Here is a 15,818-nt window from a genome sequence, read left to right on the forward strand (position 1 = left end):
AAGAACTCCTAAAATTACTGATTTTTTTCCAGAGGTTAGGGGAAGGCATACTGGTAAGGAATTACTGTACTGAGGAAGAAAAAAAAAAATTTAACCAGCTTAAATATTGCAAGAGGTAAAATGCTGATAAGGTCCATGTGACATGGTACAAACATCAATCTAATACTTGATTGATTATAATATGTTTAAAGTTGTGAAGCCAGACTACAGTTCTTGAAATGCAGATTTTTATCTTTAACTTCTGCAGCTGATGGGACAGTTGACAGTGGCCAGGGGTCATCTGTTTATACCGAATCATGTGTGAGCAGTCAACAGACTGTGTCATATGGTTCCCAGCATGACCAGTCAATCTCAACAGCTGCAGTCCAGGGATATGCAGCTTCAGTTGGCCAAGTGCAGTCGCAGCAGCACGGAGGATATCAGCCACCTGCAGCGGTAAGTCAGAACTTACAGTATTGCAAATGCATGGAATTATTTGATTTTGTATTTCTCTTGAAAGGTGAGAGGAAAGTCTGCCAGGCAATCTTCCATGTCTGTTTTGTTTTGCCTGTGATACAAATTCTGCATGGGAGTAGTAGAGGGGCTATTTTTGCAAGGTGACTGAGTCTGGGCGGGGGGAGAAGTGCAAGGGTGTATTGTCTTTAAAGCTTTTATTTACTCTTGAGTGCACTTAAGCAGAATGATAGGTTAGGTTTTTTTATGGATGGAAGTAACATCCTCAGAACAAGACTATCTCATGAAAGTAAGCATTTAATCTCACTTGGGAAGGTGATGTGTGTATGTGTATATGAAGTTACCAGGGATCAAGCTGTTGGTTTGATTTGAAGAAGGGATTAGAGTAATTTGAGTTACTGTATAAGTATGAAATTGCTGTGTGTGTTCTGTGAGGCTTTGATTACAGATTCTGCAGGTAAGATTTTTTTAACTGTTATAGAATGCTGCATGTGAGAACTCCAGACTGAAAAGACCCCACACCCTTGTTCCCGGTTTTATTTCTAGCTTATGTTGATTTGCTCATCAGTTGCCGTGTGTATTCCTTTTCCCTTGAAAGTCTGCATTGGGCACAAATACTTTTCCTACTATGTTCATTTGTGTTGCCCTTTTATTTTGTTTTTTTTTTCTTGGTATGTTTTTAGGTCCGAGTATGAGTACACGCAGAAATCTATTCTAACTCTGGAGTAGAACTTCTGCTACTGTTATATTGTCTTCAGTGCTTCCCTTGTCGCTTGTTTTTTTTACACAAAATAAAAATCTAAGCCTGAGGCAGAGACATTATGGTATAATGTAGTAATATCATAAGGGAGAAGTTGTGACACTTAAGACTGAGGGTCCTCACTTTTTTTTGGTACCTGTGGCTGTAGGCTTTATTACAGAATTGTTGGTGGTACTAGCTTTTTGGAAAACATGCTGGTTTCACTCACAAGCAAAGTATCTCCATCTTTTTCAAAGGCTCTTAACCTGAAGCTTGTGGTACTGCTAGTCCTTGATCAAACGAGTTTTTAAGCCCTCTAAGCTCTTGTTCTGGGTAAGCCACGTTTTGGTGTGTGGGCATATATTGGACCAGAAGCCATTTCATTGTCTTGGGATGGCCAGCTTCCAGGTTGAAAGACCATAAACTTTTGAGAGGGGATGGGAGAACAAGTGTATGACAGAGGTATAGTCAAGCTGCTTAGTTCACTGCTAAAATGTGCTCATGCTCTATGATGATGACTAGTGGTACCAGGAGGTTGACAGAATGGAGTAGAACACTCCAGGAACTACTAACAGTTTGTTGGGAAGACAGAATGACAAAATTATATTGACAACTGGAGAATGGCCTTAAAAAGAAATAGAATGCAGTTCAATCAGGACAAGAACAAGGTTCATGTTTAAACAGCAATAATCAGCTACACAAGTACAGGATGAGCAACAACTGACTAGGCAGCAATTCTGCCAAAAAAAAAAAAGTCAGGAATTACATTGGACCACAAGCTGGACATGGTCAAAAACATCATGTTGTTGTGAAAAAGGTAAACATCATGTTATGTGAAGTAGTTCTGCTCTTGGCCATTGGTAAGTCTATCCTGGGCACCCTGCTTGAGAGAATTTGAGGGTGAATTGGGAGAGAATTCAAAGGAGAGTGAGGAGAAAAAAAAAACCACCAGAAGTACAGAAAACATGGTTTATGTGGGAAGACTGAAAGAGTTAAGCTGAACCTATGGAGGATGAGCTTGAGGAGAGAGAAAGCTGTAAAGGCTGCTGTAAAACAGGAGGAGGCTAATCATAGACAACATTGTTGTCAGATAGAATAAGAAATAATAAGCCTAAATTGCATCATGGAATTATTGTTTGGGAAGGTTTTTTTCTAACCAGCAAGGACGGTTAAGTGCTGCAGTCTTCATAACTGGAGATGTTTCTGAACAGGTTAGATAAATTGGAGTCAGGAATGACATATATAACTAGTCCTGCCTTGGAACAGGTGAAGATTATGGGTAAAGTATTTATTTAACCCTTTGAGTTCCCTTATGTCTCTCCCAAATTTTTGAGCAGTCTAGCAAGATTTCTCACATCAGAAATCTTTAATCTCCACTGGATATCTTGAGTTTTTTTCCCTGGAGGTCTGTATATGGTTTCAGTTATGTTACGAAATTGTGGATTACACCCATAAGAGGCATATACCATTAGAGAAGGAAAACTTGCAGTTGAAGACTGCCTCTTTCTATTCACTGAAAATATAACAAAACACCAAAAAAGCAATAACAAAAAAAAAAAAACCCAACCCAAAACCGAACCCGAACTCCCTAATACTGATTCTTCCAATTTGGTTGGGTTTTGACCTATGGCCTTCTGGATTGTGGCAAGATTACAAGATCCTGATGCTTTTATTGGCCCAGCATCTGGAAAATGCTTGTCTAAGACTAATTTTACTGAATTTTCCACACATTAAACCAACTTTTTTCCACAAATCATGTTGTAGAATGTGTAATGTTTAAATTTTTATGGTAATGTTTTATTAATAAAGAGCCAGCTGCATACAGTTAGTCCACTTAATGCAGGCAGGGAGGTGCCCAAGCAGAGAGACTGGTGAGGTGATATGTGTAAACACACATCCACTCACTAAACTAAGAATGAATGTTTGAAAGGTCATCAGTATCTGTTTAAGTTTTTCTGTTTGTCAGACTACCAGATGCTGTGAGTACATGCAGTATGGGCTGCATCAGGGGCCCCAGAGAAAATATTCTCTCCTGTCTGCTCTGCCTTCCACATGCTTCTCGTAAGGGTACTAGGGAACTTTTCGCATTGCTCAGTAACCTAAGGCAAAGTTGGGTCCTCAGAGGTGCACATAGCCTGTTCCCAGTGTGTGTTGGCATTCATTCAGCATTTCTCATATCTTCTTGCACACATAGTAGTCAGTATTGGGCCTCTCATTGTGCGTCTGCATTTCTTTTCTACCTCATTATAGTTTTTGCTGGTTTTGTTTTTCATTTTTTGAAGTGTTCAATTCTTAACTTTTGTTTTCCTCCTTTAGCCTCAACGTGGTCGTAGCATGTCAGTTTGTGTCCCCCACCTTCCTGCTCTTCCCTCTATGTCCTGCATCCCTCTCAGTGCTCCTTGCACCCCACCACCAGCGCTGTCTGCACCTCTTTCTCCTTTCTACCTTCGGACTGTCCCTGAAGAAACCTTTGCAGAAAAACTTTCTAAAGCCCTGGAAAGTGTCCTGCCCATGCACTCTGCCTCTCCACGCAAGCATCGACGCTCCAGCCTGCCCTCCCTCTCTGTCAGTCCTGTATGTGTTACCATTTGCCTCCTGGCACAGTAAGATAAGTTATCATTAAATACATCCTGGACTTTGGGCGTTTTCAAAATGAGAAAATGAAGAGCTGATTCCCTATTCCTTATACTGTGCTGCTGGAACGTTGATCTTTTTTGGGAAGCAGTACACTTAAACATTATCAAACAGTGGCTGACCACTTGTTTTTTGTATTTTAGGATAGTATAAATGTTAATCACCCAGTTATACCACAGAAGGTAAAGGGAAGACTAGTTCTTATCCCCTTAAGTCAGAAGACCAGCTTTTTATTTTCCAAATTCTTAGCAAGCATTGAATGTTAATTAAGCCCTGCACAAAACAAGCAACTTTTAAAGCTTGGTTGCTGTGGCTGGTTATTCTAAAAGCTTTGGCTAGCTGTGATAGTGATACTAGAAATTCAGAGTATTCTTTTGAGGATTTTTCCATAAGTTTTAATCAGAAATGCCACTTCAGCTGCTTCTTGATGGGAAGAAGCCATTGTTTCCTGTTTCTCAGAAGGCTAGATGCAAGACAGCTTGCAGGACAGGAGGTAGTCTATTTTCAGTTTTGGGCTTCGATTTACATGAAACAAATTTTGAGAAACAATTCTCTAACTGAAGTATGTGGAACTAGTTTTCAAAATTTAGGAAGAGTTCTTTATCCTGTAGGACCTTCTTGTTAATGTTGGTCAATATGGAAATTTGCTGCTGCTTTTCCAGAAAAAAGGGGCTGGGGAGAAACAGAACAATGTGGAAACAGCAACTTGCAAAAGTCACACATGGCATCTGTCTTAAAGACAGTACATTTACTACTGACTCTTGCAATTTTTTTTCCCTTTAGGGTTGATAATTCTTTGTCTCTCAGCGTACTGTAGGCAGAGATGAAAAAATGCAGAATTACAAAGTTGTTTGGTATTCTTACATAGAACTTGCTTTAGTGAAAATTTCCCTACAAATCTTAAATAAGATGAGCCTCATCTGAACTAGGACATCAGATGGAGTGGAATTGCCTGCAGACTCTGCTGTTGCTAAACCTGTGAATGTTTTATTGTCCAGGCAAGAGTTAGGTTTGTTTCAGTGAGTGCTAATTTCCTATGTGAAAAGGTATGATCAAAAGGGATCACACGCACTTTTTTTCATCTGTGGGCTGGAATGATTCAATTTTGTCTCATAAAAGGTTTCTCTTTAGCTCTCTGGATTGCATACAGAACACACACCTGACAGGATGCTGGCACTGTGGTTTTTGCATTGGATAATATTAAGATTTAATGCCATTTTAATTTCTAAATGCAAAGTAGAGGCTCTGCATTGTTGCTGCTATCAAGTTCTGAATTTTCAGATTCCCCATATGGCAGTAACCTCAGGGGTTTGATTGACTTTCAAGCACTTATCACAATAGATAGCCCATGACAATAAATCTCATTCCATTTTTGGGAGCAAAACTGGTTTATTTTTGTGAATTATTGGAATTGGACTGGAAAAGCAGCTCTAACATAAGCAAATGTTTCCATTTGTCGCTATGCCTGCCATGGATGTATTTAATGGATATTTACAACTCACCTAAATTTCCTAAGTATTGTATGTTTTTGACCATGAATTGAGTAGTCATTCTATAAAGTTACTTCACAGAACTGCCTAGTGAACTGTGCATGTTGATGTGCTTTCACTTTTAATGTATGAATTACTTGTCTTGTTCATGTCAATACAGCCTCAGCATCCGCGTGGGGGAACACCAACGTTCCCAGATTCACAGATATTTTTCCCAACCGTTCATGAACGGCCGGTGTCTTTCTCGCCACCACCTGTCTGCCCGCCGAAGGTGGCAGTTGCTCAGCGGCGCAAGAGCACTTCATTTTTGGAAGCCCAAACTTGCCACTTCCAGCCATTGCTGAAGACTGGCCAGAGTTTAGTTCCACCTGGTGGTAGCCCCACCAATTGGACACCAGAGGCATTCGTTATGCTGGGCACAGCAGCTCAGAGAGTCAGTGGAGAGCCTCTGCATGTGCAAGTTAATCCTGTATTTGAGCCAGCTCCTGTACACAGTGACTATAGATCTGGACCAACTCCTCCAGAGGATGCTCACTACAGAATGCATCCAGAAGCTGTATATTTGGTGGGCATGCACTATCCATCACAGGTATCGGAGCAGTATGATCAAGTAGCTTATAACTCTCATGTGACTGAACAACACTTGAAGCAGGTCTCTGAGTCAAACCATGGGCAAGGTGGTCCTCCACAAAGCTCTGTGTTCGACTTTCAATCGGGGCAAACATACCTGGCAAGACATGTTCAGAACCTGAGGCTGGATTCTGGGATGGGTCCCCTTTCTCCATTATCCAGTGTTTCTGCTCCTCTGAGTGTAGATCCTGCTCAGATGACGTTCCACCAGGTATTTGTTCCGCACTCTGCCCCGGCTGTGCTCTCTCACAGTGGTGATGGCAGAGCAAGCTGTGTCTTTGAGTTCCATGTGCACACACCGACTTCTGCTCCAGCAGAAGGGGCAGTTTTACCCCAGCGGGTCTACAGAAGTCGCCGGGGCTCTATGGAGACCAGTCAAGAGGAATCCACTCAAGGCATAGGGTCGCATGGTCGGCTTCAGCCTGTGACAGAGGAGCAGTATAACTATCTCGGTCCTGAGTTAGCAGGTCCCAGAGGGGGCTCTGCCAGGCGCAGCTGGCCGGAAGGAAGCCCAGAATACTCCAGTGATTCCTCACAGCTGACTTCCTCTGACACTGGCGATTTCCAGTCTCCTCCCCCTACAGGGGGGTCATCTTCTGCTTTTGGTTCAGACTTCTCATTGCCCATTGTTCAGCTGCCTCAGAAGGTATTGCAAGAGTCGCAGCTCTTCATCTGCTTCCCCCAGGGAGCCTCGACTCAGCAGGCCTTGTCCACCTCGCTTTCATCAGGACCACCTGCACTCTATCCTCAGGTTACAGGAGCAAACCCTTCCAGAATTTCTCTACTCTTTATAAGTCATACCTTGCACTTAAAAGGGAGCCTTGCTCTTAGACTTGTTCCATGTGGTTTGTAATATTAGCATTCATGGGGGTGTCTTTCCACCAAGTCAGTAGTATACTAGGATCTCTTGAACTTACCAGGTTGCAATGAAATAATGAGGCATCAGCAACCACTTGGTCTGTGTTCAGCTTCGGCTGAAATATTGGTAGGGCTTTTGTGCGAAGGGTAACAAATGGTCAGTGTTCCTCCTGGGACTAGTTGTTCTTTTGGCAAGAGAGAGGTGGAGTACCAAATTGGCTTTTAAACAATGAGTTTAATGAAATGTATCTTCTCCACAGTTTGAATCAGCAAGTGATAGTAAAACTTGCTTTGTATTTTTGTTCCTGCTCCTTAGCCATTTAATGAGAACGTGTTATTTGAAGTTGAACTTTCGTATGAATAATGTTTCATTAGGCAACAACAAGGTTAATTTGGTGACTGTCCAAAATGCACGAGCTTTTTCTAGGCTTGGGGGAAGAAAGTGGGAAGAGAGGAATGGAAGGAGCTTTATTATATATGTGTACACGGATTTGGAAATGTACTTGCAGGATCATTAAAGAGACTAAAAAAGCTGAGTGGTAAATCAGTGGCACAAACAACTGTTGCTAATAGGTATTGCTTCCTTTTAAGCCTAGAATATGGTGTCCTTTTTAAAAAGCAAAATTTGAAGCCTGAAGCATAGTTTGGAGGTACATGTTTTATCAGCATATATGGTATTTGCACTTCCTATAGTCAGTAATGCATTTGTACACTGTGACTGTGAGGTGTATGTGTCTGCACTTGTAGCCTGAAACTTTTCATAAGATAATTTTTTGTGAAAAGAGAGGATTTACTTTAAGTAGACTTCTCTTATTCCTTCTGTTCTTGGAATTAGGGGCGCTCTGACATTTTAGTTACTGGAGTATTAGCAACTTTGGGATTTGTGTGAAGGAACTAGAGGAGAATCTTTTTGCTTTTTGTGGTAAGATCAAGAACTAAGTATTTAAGGCTTTCTGTATGGGATAATAAAGGTGTTTTATTAAAGCTGAAACAGCTTTAATTACTAATCTAATAGACAGTAATTTCTGTGCTGTAGGAGAACTTGTGGAGTGAAGTTGCTATGCAAGAAGTTTGAAAATTACTTGGGGATTGTTTCTCCATAAACCACCTTTGTTAAACTTCAGGAGGTGACTTCTGATGGATGTCAAATACATCTGGAAAACACAATAAGGGATCATGATTATTTTACAGAATATAAGTTCTGGGATCTTTTATCTAATTCACTAAGAAATCAAAATTTGAAGCACAAACTTGAGTCAATGTGAACAGATGTTACAGCAGTGGGATATAGCACACGTTTAGATCCTAGCCAATAAGGGCCTTAAGCTTCTAAAACAGCAAAGAAAAAAATGGTTCTTTTCATTGGCAGTCTGCTTTCCCCAAAGTTTCTATAATTAAAAAAGTATATAATTTTAATAAACTTGTTCCTAATAAGCTTCTACAAGCTGAATGATCACGGCATTAAGGAATTTTAGTAGATCTTTCTGATATGATACATATGCACCAGATATGTTTCTTACAAAGGCAGTTCACCAAAGTGGTGCATGCTCAGGGAGCTCATCTGGAGGTCTTTGTCTAGTTGTCTCCCAGGATCTGATAAAGAAATATAATGGTCGTAAAAATAATAATTAAATTCCTGGGATCTGATAAAAAATGTCAGCCACAAAACCAATAATGAAAATCCATTCCATTTTCCTCTACATCTTCCACGTTCATTTGTATGCCACTCATCCATTTTTTTCATTGCTTATTCATTCAAAAATTCTGTCTTAGCTAGAACGTGGACCCCCAGATTCTTCAATATCTAATTCTTGGTAGCCTTTGAATGGTAGTGAGTCTGGAAATGATTTCTAGCTTGTATTTTGACATGCCTCTCAAAGGGAACTCATAACATGGACATGTACTGAGTACTTTGTTATTCGACTAGAATTCTGTATATCTTTATTTTTTTTTTGTAACAGTTTTATTTCCTTCTAGCCTCCTTCTATCTCCCCACCTAACTGTGTTTAGAACACATGTAAAGGTAAAACTTAATGCCTGTATTTCCAGTTACCATACCAAGGCATCCTGCTCTTAAAGCATCATCAGCGGAAGAAGCAGCTGGTAGGCTGATCTGTCTCATGGTGAGGGGCATGTGGGTTGCAAAGACTTTCTGTATTCATTGTTTTGGAAGACTTAAAATGGAGTTCAGTGCTTTTCCAGATTGCTCTGTTTTGTTCTGGTTGTCGTAGTGGAATTTGCCTAAAAGGACTGGTTGTCCAAAAGGACAGCTAGAAACCTGTTCCAACCAGATCATTCCAGGCAGAAATTATTTTACCTGCCTGCTGCAGAAACCATAGGGTTTTTAAAGCTGATTCTGTCTTTTTTTTTCTCCTCCAGACACAGGTGCAAGGCCAGTCAGCCTCAAGTAGTGCATCGGTGCCATCCCAGCCTACCCAACACACTCAGCAGGTAAGATCACAGTCCCTAAACCCAGGACTAAAATACTTTTAGTGTAGGATTTTGATGACTCACTAAGAGCAGCTGACTACCTCTGTCCCTCCTTCAACCCATAGTTTTGGACAAAAGCTAAGGAATCCTCTGGTTCTCACCCAGTCTAACATGCTATGAGATAAGTCTCAGAAAGTCAATGAAGTTAATTTTTAGAATCGTGTTAATGCTTGTTTTCACGTGTCTGTCTTCCCCAACTTGCACCTGAGCTTGCAATGGAGGTCCCATTCAAGAGGAGGCATGTCAGGATTTGCAAGTTAGACTGTCTAAACAGGCAGACTTAATTCTCATCATTTCTTCTAACTGGAAATAGTATCTTCTGCAACATCCTCTTCTCTTAACTGCTTTTTCTTCCTTTATAGAATTTTCATTCTTGTTTTCACAGGTGAAGTAATTCTGTTGCAAGATTTGGTGCTGATAATGGAGTTGTATTAGTAATGCTGATAAGTAATTGCTAAATCTTAATTGACTCAGCATATTCAGAAGAACCACTGGTGTCCCTTATGAGGGAGTAAAAAGTAGAATTTAAATAGGATATGCTTTAAAAAACTTCTGTGGGGGGAAAAATAACTTCTGCCTCTTTTCCCTACTACAGAATGCACAGCAGCCAGCCTCTTCCCAACAGCCTGGACAGTACCAGCTGCAGCAGCCATCAGTTTCTGCTGGTGCCACTCCCACACAAACTGTCTCTCAAACTCAAACTTCACAGATTATGCCAATGCCTCAGGCAGCAGCTGGGTCACAGGTAAACAAAATTCTTCTTTCTAGCAGAAGATTTTTTTTCTTCTTCACAGCTGACAAATTCAATATGCTGCTACTTTCACTTTTGTCATCTTTTCTAATGGTTCCAAAACATTCATCCAGTTAATAATATTCTTAGTGTACAACTGTCAATTTTTTTGGAAAATGTGTTGGAAACCCTTTCTTTCACACGTGGCAGTTGTGAGTAATTTGAGGGAGGGATAGCACTTCCATGCACAAAGATCTTTAAATTGTCAAAAATATCATGAGGCATATTGATGAATGGTGTATTATGAATGGATTTTCAGGAACTTGTCATTTCTCTGCTTCCCATCAATGTCTATCTTCTGCACCATTATGTGTGTAAAACATGTTCACTTATTTAGGTAGTGAACCATAAGGACTGCCTTCTCCACTCTGTCATCTTTCTTATTCAGCTCTTCTCCTTTACTCCCTGGTCAAGAAGCTTCTGTTACTGAGTATTACTTCATTTTGGCTCATATCTCTATCTTGAACATGTGAGCCTTGATTTTTGTTTTTAAAATTGTTGTTTTGTTGCTTGTTCATCTAAACTGCCTTTCTAGTTGCATTGTTCGCTGGCTTTAATTGACATATCCCCTGCCATTCTCTGAATGCTGGCACAGTGGCTTTTCGTTCTCTGTTGCTTTAGTCCCCATACCCAAAGCTGACAGATTTGTTGAAAGATTTGCACTTCTTTCCTGTAAGAAGGCAGGCTTGGCTCTGGGGACAGTGTTGAGGGGAATTCGATTCTGTTTATGCACAAGTCGGTGCTTCAGGATATTCGAACGTTGGTTTTTCACCCTCCATGGGTGTCTGTTTCAAGAGCCTGTTAAGTTCTTCAGGGGAAGTGTTGCGAAGTGAGGACCTTTTGGAACTCCAGCCAACTTCCCAGCCACTCTGCCAACTGTGCTCCCCACCCACTTTAACAGAGTGCTGTAACGTGAATAATTCTTTCTTTGACTAATGCGTAAAAATTCTGCTTTCTGCAGCCCTGCTTTAAAAAAAAAAAAATCTATCTCTATTTTCTTTACCTCCCCAGCTTCCTGTTTCCCAACCAGTGTCGATCATCCAAGGCGAGCCTCAATTACCTGTTGCAGCACCTTCTCTCCCTCAGCCTTCAGTTGCCCCATCAGTCCCCATTGGCTCTCATTTTCTACCCATGGGACAGCCCTTGCCAGCTTCCATGGTTCCCCAGTTCTCAGTCTCTCAGTTGCCCGTAGCAGCTCCTCATGTGTCAGTGGCTCAGCCAGGTTTCCAGTCACTGCCCATTTCGATGGCAGCTGGCATGAATCAGCCATTGCTCACACTGGCAACGTCTGCTGTGGCAACCGCTGTCCCTGTGGGATCAACCGTTGTCCCTAGCCAGCTTCCCACACTGATGCAGCCTGTGGCTCAGTTGCCCAGCCAGGTTCTCCCGCAGCTCCTGCAGCCGGCTGTCCAGTCCGTGGGATTGCCAGTCAGCATTGGACAAGCTGCTGAAGCTTCACTTCCTGCTGGAGATGCTCTTTACCAGGTATTGTTGCAAGCCAGCAGAGCTCTTCTCCACATTTTTACCTGTTCCTCTAAGGTACCAGATCTGAACTATGTGCCCTGGCCAACTCACTTCTCATAAGAGAGCCATTAAGCCACGAAGATGAATTCTGTTGTGCGGTAAAGGACCATTTTAAGGATGGGATAAAAAAGAAAAAGTCCTTGGACACCCTGGTGTTTTGATTTTTTTATATTTGGCAATGGAATTTGTCTAAAATGACAGAATCATAGTGCAGGACTTTGGTCAACCGCTGTGTGAAAGAGGACAGCTATATATCCAAGAGATTGTCAACTTGGGAAAAAAAACAAAACCAAAAATTTTGATTTTAAAAATGGGGGAATGTGTGTTGGAAAGAAAATCAATGGCAGCATATTCAGCAATGTCAGTGTTTCATTCCAAGTCTGGGAAGGGGGAGGTAGGGAGGGGGGACACGGACTTTCTAGAAATGTCAGATGGCATGGATCTTGAACATGATGTAAGTACCTGATGCTAGTCATGAAATGCTAGACTGTTGGGCACAGACTGCTTCGGCTACTTTGTGCGATCACATGTAAAAATGGCAATCTGAATAGTGACAAAAATAGCGACTCAGCATATGATTGTTCTTCTAGAACAAAAATTGTATAGCTGTAGAAATATCTGCACTGGGATTATAAGGAGAACAGAAACAGTGTGTAGGAATGTTCCTTGGTTCCTGGGTCAGCTCATCACATCAGGACAGGAAGAACACAAGAGTGCTTTTGCTATTAGTCTGAAGAATCAGCAGCAGTTGCATAACATCTTCTGAGCAGTAGTTGTTCAGCCTGAGAATTCTTCAAACTCATTTCAAGTCTTGGGTCTTAAAATATTAAGCCAAATAGGCAACTGCAAGAGTTGGGAGACGAAGATTGTTTTGCCTAAGACTTGGAACTTTGAGTGGGAATTTGCTTGTTCAAGCATGGTGACTCGCAAGCTGAGCTTTGGCTATGTGAGCGGTTTGCTCTGCTTCTCTGGGAAGATAGTCTTTGGGAGTGCTTGAACGGAAGGTTGGAACAAGCCCCTGAAACTGATACTTTTTTTACTGTCACTTCCTATTTAGCGTTGACATTCACTAACTTGACTCCCTCATTTCTATTACAGGGCTTCCCATCTCGGCTGCCACCTCAATACCCAGGGGACTCGAATGTTGCACCTTCCTCTGCTGTGGCCTCTGTTAGCATTCCTTCTGCCGTACTGTCCCCTCCCTTACCCACAGATGCAATGGCTCAGTCGGGCTATCTTGCTCCTGTTGTGCAGCCGTATGTGGAACAGAACGTTTTAGTTCCCATGGGCAGCCTAGGAGGACAGGTTCAGGTGCCCCAGCCTTCAGTGAGTTTAGCACAACAGGCCTCATCTGCCTCCTCGCAGCAGGCAGTTTTGGAGGTAAATATGTTGAATATAATGTAACAATACATTTAGGGTGTTTGAATTATGCAACAGTGTATGTGTGTGTGGAACTAATCCCGTCCACGCTTGTTTTCAGTTGGAAATTAATATTTGAAATGACCTTTTTCTTACAGCAGAATGTCATGCCAATGTGGGGACCTTGTTGCCACTGGCTGTTCTGTTGGGAAGTGAGTGCATCCTGCAGGCAAAAACCTGTTAACACTTCACTTCTTGCTAGTACTGTAGAACATTTTTGCCATATCAAAGACAAATTGCAACTGATAGCCTTTGAGAATCTGTCGTTATGCCTGTTCCCTGCAGTGTTGTTCTTGCTAGGGAGAATTTGAATTGTCTTTGTCTTCTGCATTGGCTTACCTTTTGCACATTCTGTTAGTAAGACTATGGCTGCATGGCAAACTGTAGTGACACATAGCAGTAGAAAGGATGGCTGATCTCCTTTCCCCACCCCTCCCCAGATGATGATTTGCTTCACTGCAGTTTGCTCTAGAATCTGTTGTGAATTAGAGCTGTCTAGATGCCAGCTGTTTGAAGTTTTAGAAAGGTCATGCTTTTAGCTTTACAACTGATTTGGGAGGAAACATTGAAGACTACTGGGTTACTTAGAAAGGAACGGTATTCTTTGGGGGGTTTCTTGATGTAGGTTTCTATCCATAGGGTACTCAGGGAGTCTCACAGACTGCTCCTTCAGAGTCTCTTCCAGCAACACAGCCTGCTCAGTCTACCCCTTTGGTTTCCTCTATGGATAGGTAAGCATTGTTTTTACCAAACTGAATTTCAATTTAATGTGTTAGATTATTCTTCCTTGGGTGATCTTTAGGTATCTCTTTGCACCAGGGATTTTTTTTTTTTTCACTGAAGGTGTTCTTGAGGATGTGAGGAAATAAACTTCCTAGAGGAAAAATAGGCTTATGAGAGGTGGAGTAAGCTTTGATTTACAGCAGGGTATGGAGAGAGTAAATAGGATTGTGTATAGTGATTTAACTTGTGATCCTTTTTCATTTGTCATGTCACATGGATCATAAGGGATGTTTTTCTGTTCTTTTGGCACTTAAACAGAATTTAAACTCCAAATAGCTTGAAAACCTGTTCAGAAGATGCATTTGTACAACTCAGCTTGCGAGGGATATGTAGCTAAATAATTACTATTAGGGTTGCTTGACTAGCAATTCTAAGTGTTGACAGGACTCTTCTCCCCTACTCTGTGATTAACAGACATCTACTGCTATCCAGAAGAGAATACCATCTGGTAGGGTAGTGTATTGTTGCAGTTATGGAGAGCATGGATACTAATGTAAAGTTGCCTTTTTTTTAGTGCGCATTCTGATGTTGCTTCAGGATTGAGCGATGGCAATGAGAATGTTCCAGCTTCTAGCGGAAGGCATGAAGGGAGGACTACTAAACGTCATATGCGGAGGTCTGTCCGTAGTCGCTCTCGCCATGAGAAGACTGCTAGGCCAAAACTGAGAATTCTAAATGTGAGTATTTTTTATTTTAGTGACAGTTTGGTAGTGATGATGCCTTTTTTTTGAGCTTCAAAAAATTTCTTTTCCTTTGAGGAATGTCTCTTTTGTGGTCTTGTTCTGTGCCCCCTCCACCCCCGCCAAGCACACAAGCTATCCAGTGTATTTCTTCTGCTTCTGGAGTCAGTGTTCCAAATGTCATCTACGAAGAGCTTTTTGGAGCATTAGATATGCCAAAATTGGCTTGCTTAGCCACCAGTGATTCCACAGGCTATTCCAGAATATTTGATGTATCCTCAGAAAAAATGATGCTGTACATGGCACCATTTATTAGACTGGAAAGAGAGAATGTGTTTGTATTAGACCAGTACCGTTGGTTTGTCTCTGTGAGCTTTAAAGCACAAGTCTTAAATTCTCATGCTTTTTGTTTGAACTATTGTTTTCTTTGCTTTAGGTTTCAAATAAAGGTGATCGGGTAGTGGAATGCCAGCTAGAGACACACAATCGGAAAATGGTTACTTTCAAATTTGATTTGGATGGTGACAACCCTGAGGAAATAGCTTCAATTATGGTAAGATATATTTTAGAGATGAAGAGTTGAATCCATTCTTAATCACAGTAGTAATATAAGCAGTCTTATTTTCTCATTTGTGTTTCAGAATTGCTCTTCCTTGTAGCATGGCCTGTGGTCACCTTACTAGTACACAAGCACAACTAGAAACTCAGAGCACAGAGTGGTATACCAAATTGACAGTTAATATTGCATGCTCAGTTCACCTGAAAATTTGCATCAGTTTTTACCTTAGAATTGTGGTTTTATCAAGTAAATCTGCTTTTGTTTTTTTGCAATCTAATTTTTTGAAAAACTGCAAACAACTTTCTGAAAGTGCCAGGTTAAACAAATTCTGTTTGCTTTTCTAAGAGCAAACATTGCTAGATCTTTAAAACTTATGCTTAAGCTTTGAGTTTTTTGCCATTGTTCTCAACTGAAATGGCAAGATTCTGCCCTTAAAGGAAGGAATGGGAATCACTTTCTGGTTTCTGAAAGTCAGTAATGACTGATGCTGCTTTTGACTTTCTCAATGGAGAAAAACCTCTCCATTCAATGTATAATAGTCAAACATAGAAAAGAACTTGCCCTGTAGAGAGACGTTTAAATGAGTACTGTGTAGTGTGGAATAGAATCTCCCTCCCCCCCACCCCTTTTTTTTTTTTAAACTTAAACTCTTATTCTTGGGCTGGTACAATCTGAATGAAACTGAGATTGTTTTAGTGTTACTGAAGCAAGGGGGGATGACAAAGCAGTATCTTCTGCCAGCTTCTTGTGCACCTGTGCAGCATTCATC

General features: G+C 41.2%; 1 protein-coding gene across 11 annotated transcripts in view; it reads left to right on the forward strand.

Annotated features, from left to right (window-relative positions):
- The window catches only part of WNK1 (WNK lysine deficient protein kinase 1), a 108,642-nt gene that overhangs the window by 64,747 nt on the left and 28,077 nt on the right, over positions 1–15,818 (forward strand). For 8 of the 11 annotated variants that reach the window (XM_076341074.1, XM_076341093.1, XM_076341083.1 and 5 more), the window contains 10 exons: positions 248–435; positions 3,509–3,766; positions 5,477–5,905; positions 9,184–9,255; positions 9,890–10,039; positions 11,096–11,569; positions 12,707–12,988; positions 13,667–13,758; positions 14,325–14,487; positions 14,927–15,043. In XM_076341074.1, the coding sequence (XP_076197189.1) occupies positions 248–435; positions 3,509–3,766; positions 5,477–5,905; positions 9,184–9,255; positions 9,890–10,039; positions 11,096–11,569; positions 12,707–12,988; positions 13,667–13,758; positions 14,325–14,487; positions 14,927–15,043 (2,225 nt within the window). The remainder of the gene's footprint in view (positions 1–247; positions 436–3,508; positions 3,767–5,476; positions 5,906–9,183; positions 9,256–9,889; positions 10,040–11,095; positions 11,570–12,706; positions 12,989–13,666; positions 13,759–14,324; positions 14,488–14,926; positions 15,044–15,818) is intronic. The other 3 variants (XM_076341142.1, XM_076341152.1, XM_076341132.1) reach the window with 2 other exon arrangements.

This window comes from Aptenodytes patagonicus, chromosome 1, assembly GCF_965638725.1.
Source record: "Aptenodytes patagonicus chromosome 1, bAptPat1.pri.cur, whole genome shotgun sequence".
Taxonomy (NCBI): Eukaryota; Metazoa; Chordata; class Aves; order Sphenisciformes; family Spheniscidae; genus Aptenodytes; species Aptenodytes patagonicus.